The 14,825-nt window shown below is 36.8% G+C and overlaps 1 protein-coding gene across 3 annotated transcripts in view; it reads left to right on the top strand.

Moving 5' to 3' along the window:
* Nucleotides 1-14,825, top strand: part of LYST (lysosomal trafficking regulator) — a 202,315-nt gene that overhangs the window by 131,917 nt on the left and 55,573 nt on the right. For all 3 annotated transcript variants that reach the window (XM_045783612.2, XM_045783611.2, XM_087863139.1), the window contains 6 exons: nucleotides 9,628-9,804; nucleotides 10,346-10,422; nucleotides 10,567-10,755; nucleotides 12,550-12,695; nucleotides 12,784-12,880; nucleotides 14,062-14,123. In XM_045783612.2, the coding sequence (XP_045639568.2) occupies nucleotides 9,628-9,804; nucleotides 10,346-10,422; nucleotides 10,567-10,755; nucleotides 12,550-12,695; nucleotides 12,784-12,880; nucleotides 14,062-14,123 (748 nt within the window). The remainder of the gene's footprint in view (nucleotides 1-9,627; nucleotides 9,805-10,345; nucleotides 10,423-10,566; nucleotides 10,756-12,549; nucleotides 12,696-12,783; nucleotides 12,881-14,061; nucleotides 14,124-14,825) is intronic.

Raw genomic sequence — 14,825 nt, 5'->3', positions numbered from 1 at the left:
AACAGAGGTCTAGAAGAGATATTTGAACAAATTGTAGCTGAAAACTTCCCTAATCTAGCAAGGGAAACAAAAATTCGTGTCCAAGAGGCAGAGAGGACCCCTCCCAAGCTCAACCATGACAGACCTACACCACGTCACGTCATAGTGCAATTCGCAAATATGAGATCCAAGGATACAGTATTGAAAGCAGCCAGGGCAAAGAAATTTCTCACGTGCCAAGGCAAAGGCATCAGAATTACGTCAGACCTGTCTACACAGACCTGGAATGAGAGAAAGAGTTGGGGGGGCATATTTAAAGCTCTTTCAGAGAAAAACATGCAGCCAAGGATCCTTTATCCAGCAAGGCTGTCATTCAGAATTGATGGAGAAATAAAGACATTTCAGAATCGACAGTCACTAGCCAATTTCGTAACCACGAAACCAGCCCTACAGGAGATATTACGGGGGGTTCTATAAAAGTAAAAAGGCCCCAAGAGTGATACAGAATAGAAAGTCACAGCCAATACAAACAAAGACTTTACTGGCAACATGGCATCATTAAAATCATATCTCTCAGTACTCAGTCTTAATGTTAATGGCTTAAATTCTCCCATAAAACGCCACAGGGTTGCAGATTGGATAAAAAGAAATGACCCATCCATTTGCTGTCTACAAGAGACTCATTTCGAACCCAAAGATGCATTCAGACTGAGAGTAAGGGGATGGAGTACCATCTTTCACGCAAATGGACCTCAAAAGAAAGCTGGGGTAGCAATTCTCATATCAGATAAATTGGATTTTAAACTACAGACTATAGTTAGAGACGCAGAAGGGCACTATATTATTCTTAAGGGAAGTATTCAACAAGTGGATATGACAATTATAAATATATATGCCCCCAACAGGGGAGCAGCAAGATACACAAGCCAACTCTTAACCAGAATAAAGAGACATATAAATAAAAATACATTAATAGTAGGGGACCTCAACACTCCACTATCAGAAATAGAACACCCTGGCAAAAACTAAGCAAAGAATCAAAGGCTTTGAATGCCATACTCGACGAGTTGGACCTCATAGATATATATAGAACACTACACCCCAGAACCAAAGAATATTCATTCTATTCTAATGCCCATGGAACATTCTCAAGAATAGACCATGTTCTGGGACACAAAACAGGTCTCAACCGATACCAAAAGATTGAAATTATCCCCTGCATATTCTCAGACCACAACGCTCTGAAATTGGAACTCAACCACAAGGAAAAATTTGGAAGAAACTCAAACACTTGGAGACTAAGAACCATCCTGCTCAGGAATGACTCGATAAACCAGGAAATCAAAAATCAAATTAAACAATTTATGGAGACCAATGAGAATGAAAATACAACAGTCCAAAACCTATGGGATACAGCAAAGGCAGTCCTAAGGGGGAAATACATAGCCATCCAAGCCTCGCTCAAAAGAATAGAAAAATCTAAAATGCAGTTTTTATATTCTCACCTCAAGAAGCTGGAACAGCAACAGAGGGACAGGCCTAATCCACGCACAAGGAAGCAGTTGACCAAAATTAAAGCTGAAATCAATCAAGCAGAAACCAGAAGTACAGTAGAGCAGATCAACAGGACTAGAAGCTGGTTCTTTGAGAGAATCAATAAAATTGACAGACCACTGGCAAGACTTATCCAAAAGAAAAGAGAAAGGACCCAGATTATTAAAATTATGAATGAAAAAGGAGAGGTCACGACGAACACCATTGAAATTGGAAGGATTATTAGAAATTTTTATCAACAGCTATATGCCAATAAACTAAGCAATCTGGAAGAGATGGAATCCTTCCTGGAAACCTATAAACTACCAAGATTGAAACCGGAAGAAATTGATTCCTTAAACAGGCCAATTAATTATGAAGAAATTGAGTCAGTGATAAACAACCTTCCAAATAACAAAACTCCAGGCCCGGATGGTTTTCCTGGGGAATTCTACCAAACATTCAAAGAAGAAATAATACCTATTCTCCTAAAGCTATTTCAAAAAATAGAAACAGAAGGAAAGCTACCAAACTCATTCTATGAGGCCAATATTACCTTGATCCCCAAACCAGGCAAAGACCCCCTCAAAAAAGAGAATTACAGACCGATTTCCCTAATGAATATGGATGCCAAAATCCTCAACAAGATACTTGCTAATAGAATCCAACAGTTCATTAAAAGGATTATCCATCACAATCAAGTGGGATTCATACCTGGGATGCAAGCGTGGTTCAATATTCGCAAATCAATCAGCGTGATACATCATATCAACAAGAAAAGACTCAAGAACCATATGATCCTCTCAATCGATGCCGAAAAAGCATTTGACAAAATACAGCATCCTTTCCTGATTAAAACCCTTCAGAGTGTAGGAATAGAAGGTACATTTCTCAATCTCATAAAAGCCATCTATGAAAAGCCTACTGCAAATATTATTCTCAATGGGGAAAAGCTGGAAGCCTTTCCCTTAAGATCAGGAACACGACAAGGATGCCCACTCTCGCCACTATTATTCAACATAGTACTAGAAGTCCTTGCAACAGCAATCAGACAACAAAAAGGGATCAAAGGTATCCAAATCGGCAGAGAAGAAGTCAAAATGTCTCTCTTCGCAGATGACATGATACTCTATATGGAAAACCCAAAAGAAGCCACTCCCAAACTATTAGAAGTTATAGAGCAATTCAGTAACGTGGCGGGATACAAAATCAGTGCTCAGAAATCAGTTGCATTTCTGTACACGAATAACGAGAACGAAGAAAGAGAAATCAGGGAATCCATCCCATTTACAATAGCACCAAAAACCATACGTTACCTTGGAATTAACTTAACCGGAGACGTAAAGGACCTTTATTCTAGAAACTATAAATCACTCTTAAAAGACATTGAGGAAGACATAAAAAGATGGAAAGATATTCCATGCTCATGGATCGGAAGAATTAACATAGTTAAAATGTCCATGCTACCCAGAGCAATCTACACTTTCAATGCTATCCCGATCAAAATACCGAGAACGTTTTTCAAAGAACTGGAACAAATAGTCCTTAAATTTGTATGGAACCAGAAAAGACCCCGAATCTCCAAGGAACTGTTGAAAAGGAAAAACAAAGCTGGGGGCATCACAATGCCGGATTTCGAGCTGTACTACAAAGCTGTGATCACAAAGACAGCATGGTACTGGCACAAAAACAGACACATAGACCAATGGAACAGAATAGAGAGCCCAGAAATGGACCCTCAGCTCTTTGGGCAACTAATATTTGATAAAGCAGGAAAAAACATCCGGTGGGAAAAAGACAGTCTCTTCAATAAATGGTGCTGGGAAAATTGGACAGCTACATGCAAAAGAATGAAACTTGACCACTCTCTCACACCATACACAAAAATAAACTCCAAATGGATGAAAGACCTCGATGTGAGACAGGAATCCATCAAAATTCTAGAGGAGAACATAGGCAGCAACCTCTACGACATCGGCCAAAGCAACCTTTTTCATGATACATCCCCAAAGGCAAGAGAAACAAAAGACAAAATGAATTTATGGGACTTCATCAAGATTAAAAGTTTCTGCACAGCCAAGGAAACAGTCAGAAAAACTAAGAGGCAGCCCACGGAATGGGAGAATATATTTGCAAATGACACTACAGGTAAAGGACTGGTATCCAAGATCTACAAAGAACTTCTCAAACTCAATACACGAGAAACAAATAAACAAATCAAAAAATGGGCAGAAGATATGAACAGACACTTTTCCAATGAAGACATACAAATGGCTAACAGACACATGAAAAAATGTTCAAAATCATTAGTCATCAAGGAAATTCAAATCAAAACCACACTGAGATACCACCTTATGCCAGTTAGAATGGCAAAAATAGACAAGGCAAGAAACAACAATTGTTGGAGAGAATGTGGAGAAAGGGGATCCCTCCTACATTGTTGGTGGGAATGCAAGTTGGTACAGCCACTCTGGAAAACAGTGTGGAGGTCCCTTAAAAAGTTAAAAATTGAGCTACCCTATGATCCAGCCATTGCACTACTGGGTGTTTACCCCAAAGATACAGACGTAGTGAAGAGAAGGGCCATATGCACCCCAATGTTCATAGCAGCAATGTCCACAATAGCTAAATCGTGGAAGGAGCCAAGATGCCCTGCAACAGATGACTGGATTAAGAAGTTGTGGTCCATATATACAATGGAATATTACTCAGCAATCAGAAAGAATGAGTTCTCAACATTTGCTACAACATGGACGGCACTGGAGGAGATAATGCTTAGTGAAATAAGTCAAGCAGAGAAAGACAACTATCATATGATTTCTCTCATCTATAGAACATAAGAACTAGAATGATCAGTAGGGGAAGAAAGATAAAGAAAGGGGGGGTAATCAGAAGGGGGAATGAAACATGAGAGACTATGGACTATGAGAAACAAACTGAGGGCTACAGAGGGGAGGGGGGTGGGGGAATGGGATAGACCGGTGATGGGTAGTAAGGAGGGCACATATTGCATGGTGCACTGGGTGTTATACACAACTGATGAATCATCGAGCCTTACATCGAAAACCGGGGATGTACTGTATGGTGACTAACATAATAAAAAATCATTATAAAAAAAAAAAAAAGATTCTGTTAGGTGCCCTCAAGGCATTGTCTTCCCTCTCCCATGGCAGAAGCACATCCAGCCCACGGTCTTCTGTTGAGAATTTGAAGGGATGTTCTTTCCTGCCTTTATTCTCAGCAGAGTTGCCATCCGCCAAAACCCAGCCTGGTGTTGACAGTCCTCTCTTCCCCACACCGACTTCCCTTCTCTTTGATCAGTGGTGTCTATACAGAGTTCAGCTTGAAATATGGGATCCATGGTTGAATTTTTTCTCTCCCTTAAACCATGTCATCGCCAAAGCCAGTCATTTATTTGGTATCTTTAACTGTTTTCTACTTGCCCCACCCTAGTTCAGAATTTTGCCCCTTGCTCAGATCACTACAATAACCTCCTTTCTACCTCAAAACCACATTATAGTGCCTGGTTTTTTTAAGTTTATTATGGAGACTTTCAAAGATACGTAAAAGTTGGGAGAAATCAAACAAGGACCCACATGACCATTACCCAGCTTTAATTTTTCTTTGCAGTGTTTTGAAATAAATGTCATTTTACCTGTAAATCCTTTACCTATGTCTCTGACTGATAAGGACTTCTACAAAATTTGTCACATTCAATAATTACCTCAGTTCCTTATTATCATCTAATACTCAGTGTATGAACTTTCCCAGTGTATTATAATTTATAATTTTTGTAATAGTTTTCTTGATTCTGGATCCAAACAAGGCCCATTCATTGCATTTGTTTGACATATGCTAAATCTTTTTAATCCCTGGCAAGTACCCTCCCCAGTCATTTTTAAAATGTCTATTTACTGATGAAACTGGGTCTTTTGTTGTATAGGATTTCCCACATACTGGATTTAGCTGATGATATGCTTGTGGCTCGAGGTTTCAAGGCTGACTAGATTCCGGTTCCTGGTTTCATATTTGGCTTTGGGTTTGTTTTTTTAAAAGACTACTTTATTAAGAGTGCTTTGCATTTTCCATCACAACATAGCAGGAGACAGAGAATGTCTAGTTGCCCTGCTTTTTGAGACGATATCAGCCTGATCCATTCATTATAAAGTTCACCCTCAGTCTTTAACCTCATAGTTTTAGCCCTGCTGATGATAGCTGCCAAGATCCACTTTTTTCATTAGGAATTGCAAAATAGTGATTTCTCAGAGTTTCTCGTTCCACCAGCATCTATTAGCTCTGATTCTTCTGTAGGGAAGAATATTCCCTTATCAACTATTTGACTATCCTAAAATATGTCTGTATAGGAAAGGCAAAATAAATGCTTGTTTCTTTTTCCTGTTTATTAGAATAATGAGTTGGTGCCCTAGCAACCTCCAATTTTTGTATTCATTTTTATTTTCGAGGTATCATTATGAATTCCGATATTTTTTACAAAAGTAGTTTCAAACCTTTGCAGTTGTTATTCCATTTGATATTCAAATTAACACCTCTGTAGATTCAAATTGTTGTGTTCTTTTAACATAGCCTTTTCAATTTTTAACAAGTTAATATGATTAACTTCTTTGCTTTCTGGAACAGAAGAATATCCCAGGCTCATCTTGCACATTCCTTCCCGAATCGGGAGCCAGACTTTTCCCTCAAGAAGCCCCTGTTTCCTTTTCATAAGATAATGGTATTTAGAAATTACAAATCTAAGGACTAGGAACACTCATTTCTATTTGGTTGTTATTTCTTCTCAGCATAGTGGACAAAGCTACGATATACAAATCTTTTTAGAAATAAAAGTGAATCATGAGTTCATTACTGATATTTTCACACTTTCTTGGATTTTTTTATTTGTATTTCCTTTTATTAATGTTGATAATCTTGATTCCAGATCCCATTAGCATACTTACTTATTTGCTATCTTTCTCTCTCTCTCTCTCTATATATATATATATATATAAAACATTTGCAAAATAAGATGACCAACATAATCACTAATAATAAGCCCGGTGAACAGATTAAGACTTCTTCATGATTCTTTTGTTCTTAGGATACCATTATGAGTACACCATGAAAATACTCTATTGTAAAAACACTTCAAATAATTTTCTGTACTTAGTTGTGCCACCAACTAAATAGTCATGTTCTTTTTTTTTTTTTTTTGCATTCATTTTCTATTTTTAGGGATTCCATTGGGTTTTTATTTGTTTAACTTTGTTTTTAATTATGTAAAATGTTGGGGCGCCTGGGTGGCTCAGTCGTTAAGCGTCTGCCTTCAGCTCAGGGCGTGATCCCCCTGTTCTGGGATTGAGCCCCACATCAGGCTCCTCCACTGGGAGCCTGCTTCTTCCTCTCCCACTACCCCTGCCTGTGTGCCCTCTCTCGCTGGCTTGTCTCTCTCTCTGTCAAATAAATAAATTTAAAAAAATTATGTAAAATGTTTCCATGGTGCCAAAATCAAAATTGTGAAACATGGCACATTCAGAGAGCTTCTAGCTCTTACCTCTTTCTCTCCCTTCATTCCATCTCTTTCCCTGTAAGTCACCATCTTTTTTTATTACTATTTCTTTGGGAGATAAAAGCAAATCTGTGCGCACACACACATACAGTGTATATATTATCTATCCCCCCAACACTTCTCAACACAAAGAAGGAGAACTTTACACACTCTTCTGCACTTTACTTTCTTCAACTAACAGTACATCCTGGAGATCATTCCATAGCAGTATGTAGAGATGTTCTCGTGCCTTCTTAGAGCTGCCTACAAGCTGTATTCCATTTGTAATCTGCGTGATTTTTAAAGCCCAGTGCCTCTCTTCTGTTGTTATAACTTGAGTCTGATTAATCACTTGGTCTGTGGCTCCTCTTTTCAAGATCGACTCATCTTTGTCTCTTGCAGCCTCTTCACATCCTGTATATTCTTACTGACCTGCTGCTCTGTTCGTGCTGTCCACTCTGCACAAAGTGCTTTCCCTCCTCTACTTGTCCGCCTGGATACCTGTTCTGTCAGTTTATCCATACACCCAGCTCCCTTTCCCCGCCTTCAAAACCTTCCTCCCTCTCTTTAGCCCATTCAGAGCTCTTCATTCTTAGACACATCCCTGAAAACATTATTTTCACACACGTTAGCATTTTATTATCTTCTAAGGATTTGTGTTTAATAGATTCAGTTCCTTAGATCAGTTTTTTTGAGGGCTGAAAACAAGACTTTTCCCTCTTTTGCATTCATCCCTAATAACACCTTTTCTAGTCCCAGGAGGTACAATGAATAAAGTGTTGATCAGATGTTGAGATGAGATTCTAGAAACAACTTCAGTGTCTAAGAAAATCACGTGTCTTTTGGATATTCAGGATGAATAAAAACATTTTTGATAGCTTTTCAAGATGATTTTTAGAATGTCACTGAATACTAAACTATTTTTCGATTATATCAAGAGCATTACCTTTAAGACACACATGTGAAAATAGTCTAGTCATTTACTATTTTTCTTTATTTGCCAACTCTTCAGGCCTTTTACTCACAGAATGTCTGTTCATTTTTCTCTTTTGGTCAGGAAGCAGCTGTCTCCTGACTAATTTAAAATGTTGCATTAAACTGAGCTTTGCTATTTTCATCATTGCATATGTTCATCTTATGCTTTTGGGAAATGACATGATGTGATTCAATGTGTTAATTTAAATACCACCCAAAATGTAAGAGCTTCCAAATTCATTTGTTGACATTTAATATGATTCACAGTTTAAAATGTCACAAAGCCAAATGCAGTGATATTTGCATCAATGCAAATTTTTAAAAAAGCAAAATTCTGCATATTTCACTTGTTGGCATAATTAATGTTTAAATACTACAGAGTGTACACATAACAATTAGGTGTAAGATCTAGAGGCATGGCAGGGCCACTTAAAAAATCATGAATCAAAGTTTGGTTTAGGCTTCCTCTCTGAAAGACAGTTGTCATTACCTTAAGTAACATTCTGATTTTGGTTACAGGGCAGTTCTTAAGACTGGCCTAAACCAGCCCTTCTCTGGACATGCACACAGAACTGGCGCCGACGTCTCACTGGTTTTAGAGTTTTTCACCTTTAGTTTTCCCTCGGGAATAATGACTGCTTACAAGCTAATCCAAGGAAAGGGTTTTGTTCTGGAAGTTTTGCCAACTTCTGTTCTACCAAGCAGAAATCAAAGGAGAAAGAATAAATAAGCATAATTCTCTTACCTGGAAGGTTTAAAGGAAAGTTTCGCTTTCAGTTCCTTTTTTCTATGAGAAGAACTAAGAATTATTTTCCTTTATCCCAACCTTATTTCCTGTATTCCTTTAGCAAATCCTCTCCAAAAATTTTCCCCCGAAAGCTTACTTCCTTCCTTTTCTTTTCCTTCTCACTTTCCTTCCTTTTTCTTTTTTATTTTACCTTTTACAATGAAAATTTTCAAATCTAAAAAGAAAAATAGAGGAAAGTATAATGAGTACCATATAACCATCACCTAGATTTAACAGTTGTTAATATTTTTATCGTATTGACATCATTTCTTTTTTGAAGTATTTTAAAGTAAATTATAGAAATCTTTTTCAAAGGGATAAAGAAAGGGGGGGTAATCAGAAGGGGGAGGGAAGCATGGGAGACTATGGACTCTGAGAAACAAACTGAGGGCTTCAGAGGGGAGGCGGGTGGGGGAATGGGATAGGCTGGTGATGGGTAGTAAGGAGGGCACGTATTGCATGGTGCACTGGGTGTTATACGCAACTAATAAATCATCGAACTTTACATCAGAAACCAGGGATGTACTGTATGGTGACTAACATAATATAATAAAAAAAAAGACATTGTCTTATGTAACTGTAACATTATTTTACCTAACAAAATTAGCTTACATGCTAATGTCACTGTATTTCCAATGCAAAATCAAATCTTTGCGATTGTTCCCAAAAGGTCTCTTTTAGCTGCTTTATTCAAACCAGATGCCACCAAATAAATCTAGTGATATAATTTAACTTAATTACTGTTAAATAATTTAAATGTAAGAAATAAAAATTCTTTATGACTTAAAAAAATTGTTTCTTTTTCTTAAAGCATGGAGCCAAGTTAGTTTTGTATTTGTCAGAGTTGATACATAATCACCAAGATGAACTGACCGAGGAAGAACTAGACACAGCGGAACTGCTCATGAATGCTTTAAAACTCTGTGGGCAGAAGTGCATCCCTCCCAGTGCAACAACAAAAGCAGACCTTATTAAAATGATCAAAGAGGTGAGTCAGTGAAATCATAAGACAAATTTTCTTAGGAGATCCCATTGAACATAATTAAAGAATGAAAGAATTTTTTTTATTATAGAATATCATTGATAATAAATTTGAAATGATTTTTTTTACTTTATATTACTTTTTTACTATGAGAGAATAAATAGGCTTATTCTAAGGAGCATTTAGCCTTTATTGTCATCGTTATCCTTTATCAATAGCTTTCAGTGAAGGAAAGATTTTTATAGTGACAAGCAAGTTGAAGCATCAGCCTTGAAGCAAAGTAAGGAAGCAAGCGACTATGCAAACCCCTTACGTTAGGCACCCCGGTTAGCTATTCTACCCTCACTTCATGCCCCAAATTGTGTAGAAACAAAGGGGAATTATAACATTATTTAAGTGGTTATTGTATTTTAACATTCTGGTCTCTTGAGGACAGTATTTTTTTCCTTTATTAATTTGGTTTTAAAATTAGTTTGTTGGCCTCAGTGCCAATATTAAATGATAAATAATATGTTTTATACTACATATTATTATCCAAATCTTTTAGGAACAAAAGAAATATGAAACTGAAGAAGGTACAAATAAAGCCACCTGGCAGAAAACAGTTAATAATAATCAACAAAGGTAGGTTTTTATATATTCTAAAAGTCATGCCTTTTTTACTTCATTTGACTTCACACATACTTTAGTTTTACAGTATCATGCTTTTGTATCTGCTTAACAGCCCGCTTGGGCTTAACTTACGGGCAGTCTTGTTTGTTTACTTAGTCTCTTTCAGCGTCTGGACTCAAAATCAAAGGATATATCTAAAATTGCTGCAGACATCACCCAGGCAGTGTCTCTCTCCCAAGGAATTGAGAGAAAAAGGGTGATCCAGCATATCAGAGGAATGTATAAAGTAGATCTGAGTGCCAGCAGACACTGGCAGGAACTTATTCAACAGCTGACGCATGATAGGTAAGCAAAGTGGGAGGACATTTCAGGTTGTCCAGCATTACAGTTTTATATTTTAATGTGAAACACTATTTTCATTTCGGAATAAAGATGCATAACATTATTTCATTACTTTAAATATTTTTTGTTTAATCACTTGTGATTTATTTCATCTTCAATAATCCTATAAGAATCTTTTTTTTTTTTAATTTTTGGAGGTAAGGGAAGGAATAATGAGGAAGACAGATATTCGCTCTTCCAAATAATAAAATCTATATATTGGCTTTAATTTTAAAATATAATCTTTGCAGAAGAATAGAGAAATCACTGAAATAGGATAGTTGGGAAATAGATCTTTTTCTAGATAAGACTTTAATAATAAAATTTAAAAGATGCATCACAGATAATGAAAAGAGGAAAATTAAGGTACTAGTCTCTAAAAAAAAAAATAAAGGAAGTGGGTCCACCAATAAATAAATAAATAAATAAATTTGGTTAAGAAAACTGATTAGCATGACTTGGGGATGCTAAAATGCACTAAACATTAGACACTAAAGGAAATTCCAGGTGAACAAAAGAATTAAACTCATAAAGTTTATAAAGTAGAAGAAAACAGGGTATTTATCAACTCTGTGATAGATGGTTAACTTTCTAAGCTCAAACAGCATAGAAGAAACTACCAAGAAGAAATAAATGGATTTGAGCTTTAATTTTTTCCAGTGTATTTAACGACTATAACAACAACAACAAAACATGAAAATTTATTTTCAGCAAATATATCAAAGAGTTAATTTTTTATAGTTCTAAAAATTCATGCCAACTTAAAAGTAAAGTGTGAGATCCCAAAAGTTTGAGCAAAAGATGTGAATACACTCTTCCACATAAGACAAATAAATTAATAGAGAGAAAAATATTCAGTATGGCTAGAGTCTAATTTGATTTTTTAAAGCCTTTAAATACTGTATTTTACCTTTTATATTATACATTTTTTTAGGTGCTAATACCCACAGCAGGAAGAAATGTAACCTAGTCCATGGTGAGAGGTTTGATGGCATTGTACACTCTGACAGCATATGTCAGGAGTCCTATAAACGTTTTATTTCTAGCTCCAGTTATCCTGTTTTAGTGATTCTCTCCTAAGGAAAATATTCCAAATATAGAAAGGCAATAAACATAAAGGTTTTCATCTCTGCATTATTTATACTAGTGAATGAACTGAAAACAACCTAAATATATAATAATGGTAATAGGGTTAAATACATTGTAATGCACCCACACTGTGCATTAGTCAGCCATTTTCAGTGATGAAAATAAAGATTAAGATATGTCCAATGGAAGAAGAAAGGATAGAGAAATGTATATACATAATAATTATAACTACAGTTTTTAAAAATGAAAGAAAATACTCTCTACCAGTAATTGGTATGTTTAGAGTAGTAGGATTCAGGGTGATTTTTTTTTTCCTCTTGTCTATTCTAAAAATATATTCAGTGTAGTTCTACTATTTTCTTTCATTTAAAATATGAACTTATTTTTGGGGTACCTGGGTTGTTCAGTCGCTTAAGCGTCTACCTTCGGCTCAGCGCACGATCTCAGGGTCCTGGGATCGAGCCCCACATTGGGCTCCCTGCTCAGCGGGGATCCTGCTTCTCCCTCTCCCTTCCCCTGCTTGTTCTCTCTCTCTCTCTCTCTCTCAAATAAATAAATAAAATATTTTTTAAATAAAATAAAATATGAACTTATTTTTAAACATCTTAAGAAATGTGGTTTCTACTACAAAAATTGCCCCTTAAAATATTCTTTTATTTGCACTTGCAGAGCAGCCTGGTATGACCCCCTCTACTATCCGACTTCATGGCAATTGGATCCAACAGAAGGGCCAAATCGAGAGAGGAGACGTTTACAGAGATGTTACTTAACTATTCCAAATAAGTATCTCCTTCGGGATAGACAGAAATCAGAAGGTAATAATGACCTCTTGATGCAACGTACAAATGTAGCACATAACTGTAGTCATTACATACATACAATATGTACTTTTTTCCTCCACAGATGTGGTCAAACCACCACTTTCTTTCCTATTTGAAGATAAAACTCATTCTTCTTTCTCTTCAACTGTAAAAGACAAAGCTGCAAGTGAGTCTATAAGGTAAATATGAATCTGCAAGATGTTCTCACTTTTGTTGAAGGAGTTAATGAGTTTAATAGTTTATTGTAGTGTTTATGTAATATTTTTTTCAGATAATGCTGTGGTTTTATTTTTATTTTCTTTTTTTAAAGATTTTATTTATTTATTTGACAGAGAGAGACAGCCAGCGAGAGAGGGAACACAAGCAGGGGGAGTGGGAAAGGAAGAAGCAGGCTCCCAGCAGAGGAGCCTGACGTGGGGCTCTATCCCAGGACTCCGGGATCACGCCCTGAGCCGAAGGCAGATGCTTAACGACTGCGCCACCCAGGCGCCCCAATGCTGTGGTTTTAAGAAAGGTCCTACACACGTGGCTCAAGAGAGGACAAGGTTGAATGACCAAAATCCAAAAGGAAAAGACATTTCGATAGCGTGGATCCATTGGGCTCCAGGCCTCGTGCTCTGGCCATTCTCTGCATGCGTCTGTCTTTGTAGTGGTCTGTGAAACAGACAGCGCTGCTGGTGGCGTCCACGAGAACCAGCCTAGTGCAGTGATGAAAGGTTCAGATTTTAGCTCCTCGTCTTACTAGCTATCTGATCTTGAGCAAGCTACTTAGCCTCTCTGTGTCAGTGTCTGTATCTGTGACATGAGCAAGATAATAATACCCAAACTATCAGCATATTGTTGAGTATCAGATGGGTCAGTATATGGTAGCTATTGATAGTATTATCATTGTTATGGTGGTGGCAGTTATCATCGTGCCCATTTAATAGATGAAAAACTGAGACTTGAAGAAGGCGAGTGACTTGACGAAAGAATAGATCTTTTCTGAGCCTAAATCCCCTGTTTTTCCTAGAATACAAGGATTCTTTCATGTCTTTGAAAATACCAGAGGCATGACTCACTGTTTGCTTAATTACTAGGAAATATAAAATACTGAAGTTTCTTTTAAAAAATTGAATCCCTATATTCTATATACATGGCATACGAGTTATGAGCCTTCTCTAAAAATTTCATTTTCTCCTCTACTAGAACATTAAAATTTGAGATAATATTTTCATGTGGGTTTAGACAAGACATCTCATGCTTTTGAAACTCTAGTCTGCTGTGCTGAAATCTTTTACTAGATAAATAAAGCTTATACTGTACTCTCTAAAATTGGTCAAAATATTTAATCATAGTGATTTTGAATATGTTTTGACAGAGTGAATCGAAGATGTATCAGCGTTGCACCATCTAGAGAGACAGCTGGTGAATTGTTATTAGGTAAGTCACATTTTGAAGAGTTTCACACATACTCACCCTGTCTTACTTTATTCTTAGATAATTTGAAGCATCGTTTGATGTAATACCATTAAATCAGATACACTTTCTCTAACATCGCATAGGTGATTTTGCCTTAACATTGTATATAGTGCCCGTGACTCACAAATGTGAGGCAATGACAGTCTTATTTTCTAAAAAGCATATGAATAGCATTTTAATTTTTATGAAGTTGACTTTCCTCATAAGTATACATTTTTATGTTAGTAGTTCCTTTTGCTCTATATCAATTTTGATTTTTAAACTGAAGAATTATTGGAATACTAAGAAATATATCCATCTTGAGATAGGTCATAATTTATATTCCCTGTTGTGCTTCTGAGAGAAAGGCCAAGGTTGTCCATCCATGGATATCTATGTAATTACATTTAGTGAGAAATTTTTTCCTGATATGAAGGAATAGGTTGCACCACTTGGTCTCTGTTCCCTTAAAGAACCAGTTTGTATCCCATAGGCCAGTTCTTGAAGCATGGTCCCCAAATTGGGGGCATCAGCATCACATGGGAACTACTTAGAAATGCACATCCTTGGGCCCTAGACCAGACCTGTTGAGTCTGAAACTCCGCAGGGAAAGACCCAGCAATCTGCATTTCTGTGAGCCCTCCAGCAGTTCTGATGCACCCTCAAATTTGAGAGTGCTATAGG

This window comes from Ursus americanus, chromosome 6 (genome assembly GCF_024610735.1).
Source record: "Ursus americanus isolate L20-20 chromosome 6, mUrsAme1.1.p, whole genome shotgun sequence".
Classification (NCBI taxonomy): domain Eukaryota; kingdom Metazoa; phylum Chordata; class Mammalia; order Carnivora; family Ursidae; genus Ursus; species Ursus americanus.
This window is presented reverse-complemented; position numbering and strand designations above follow the sequence as displayed.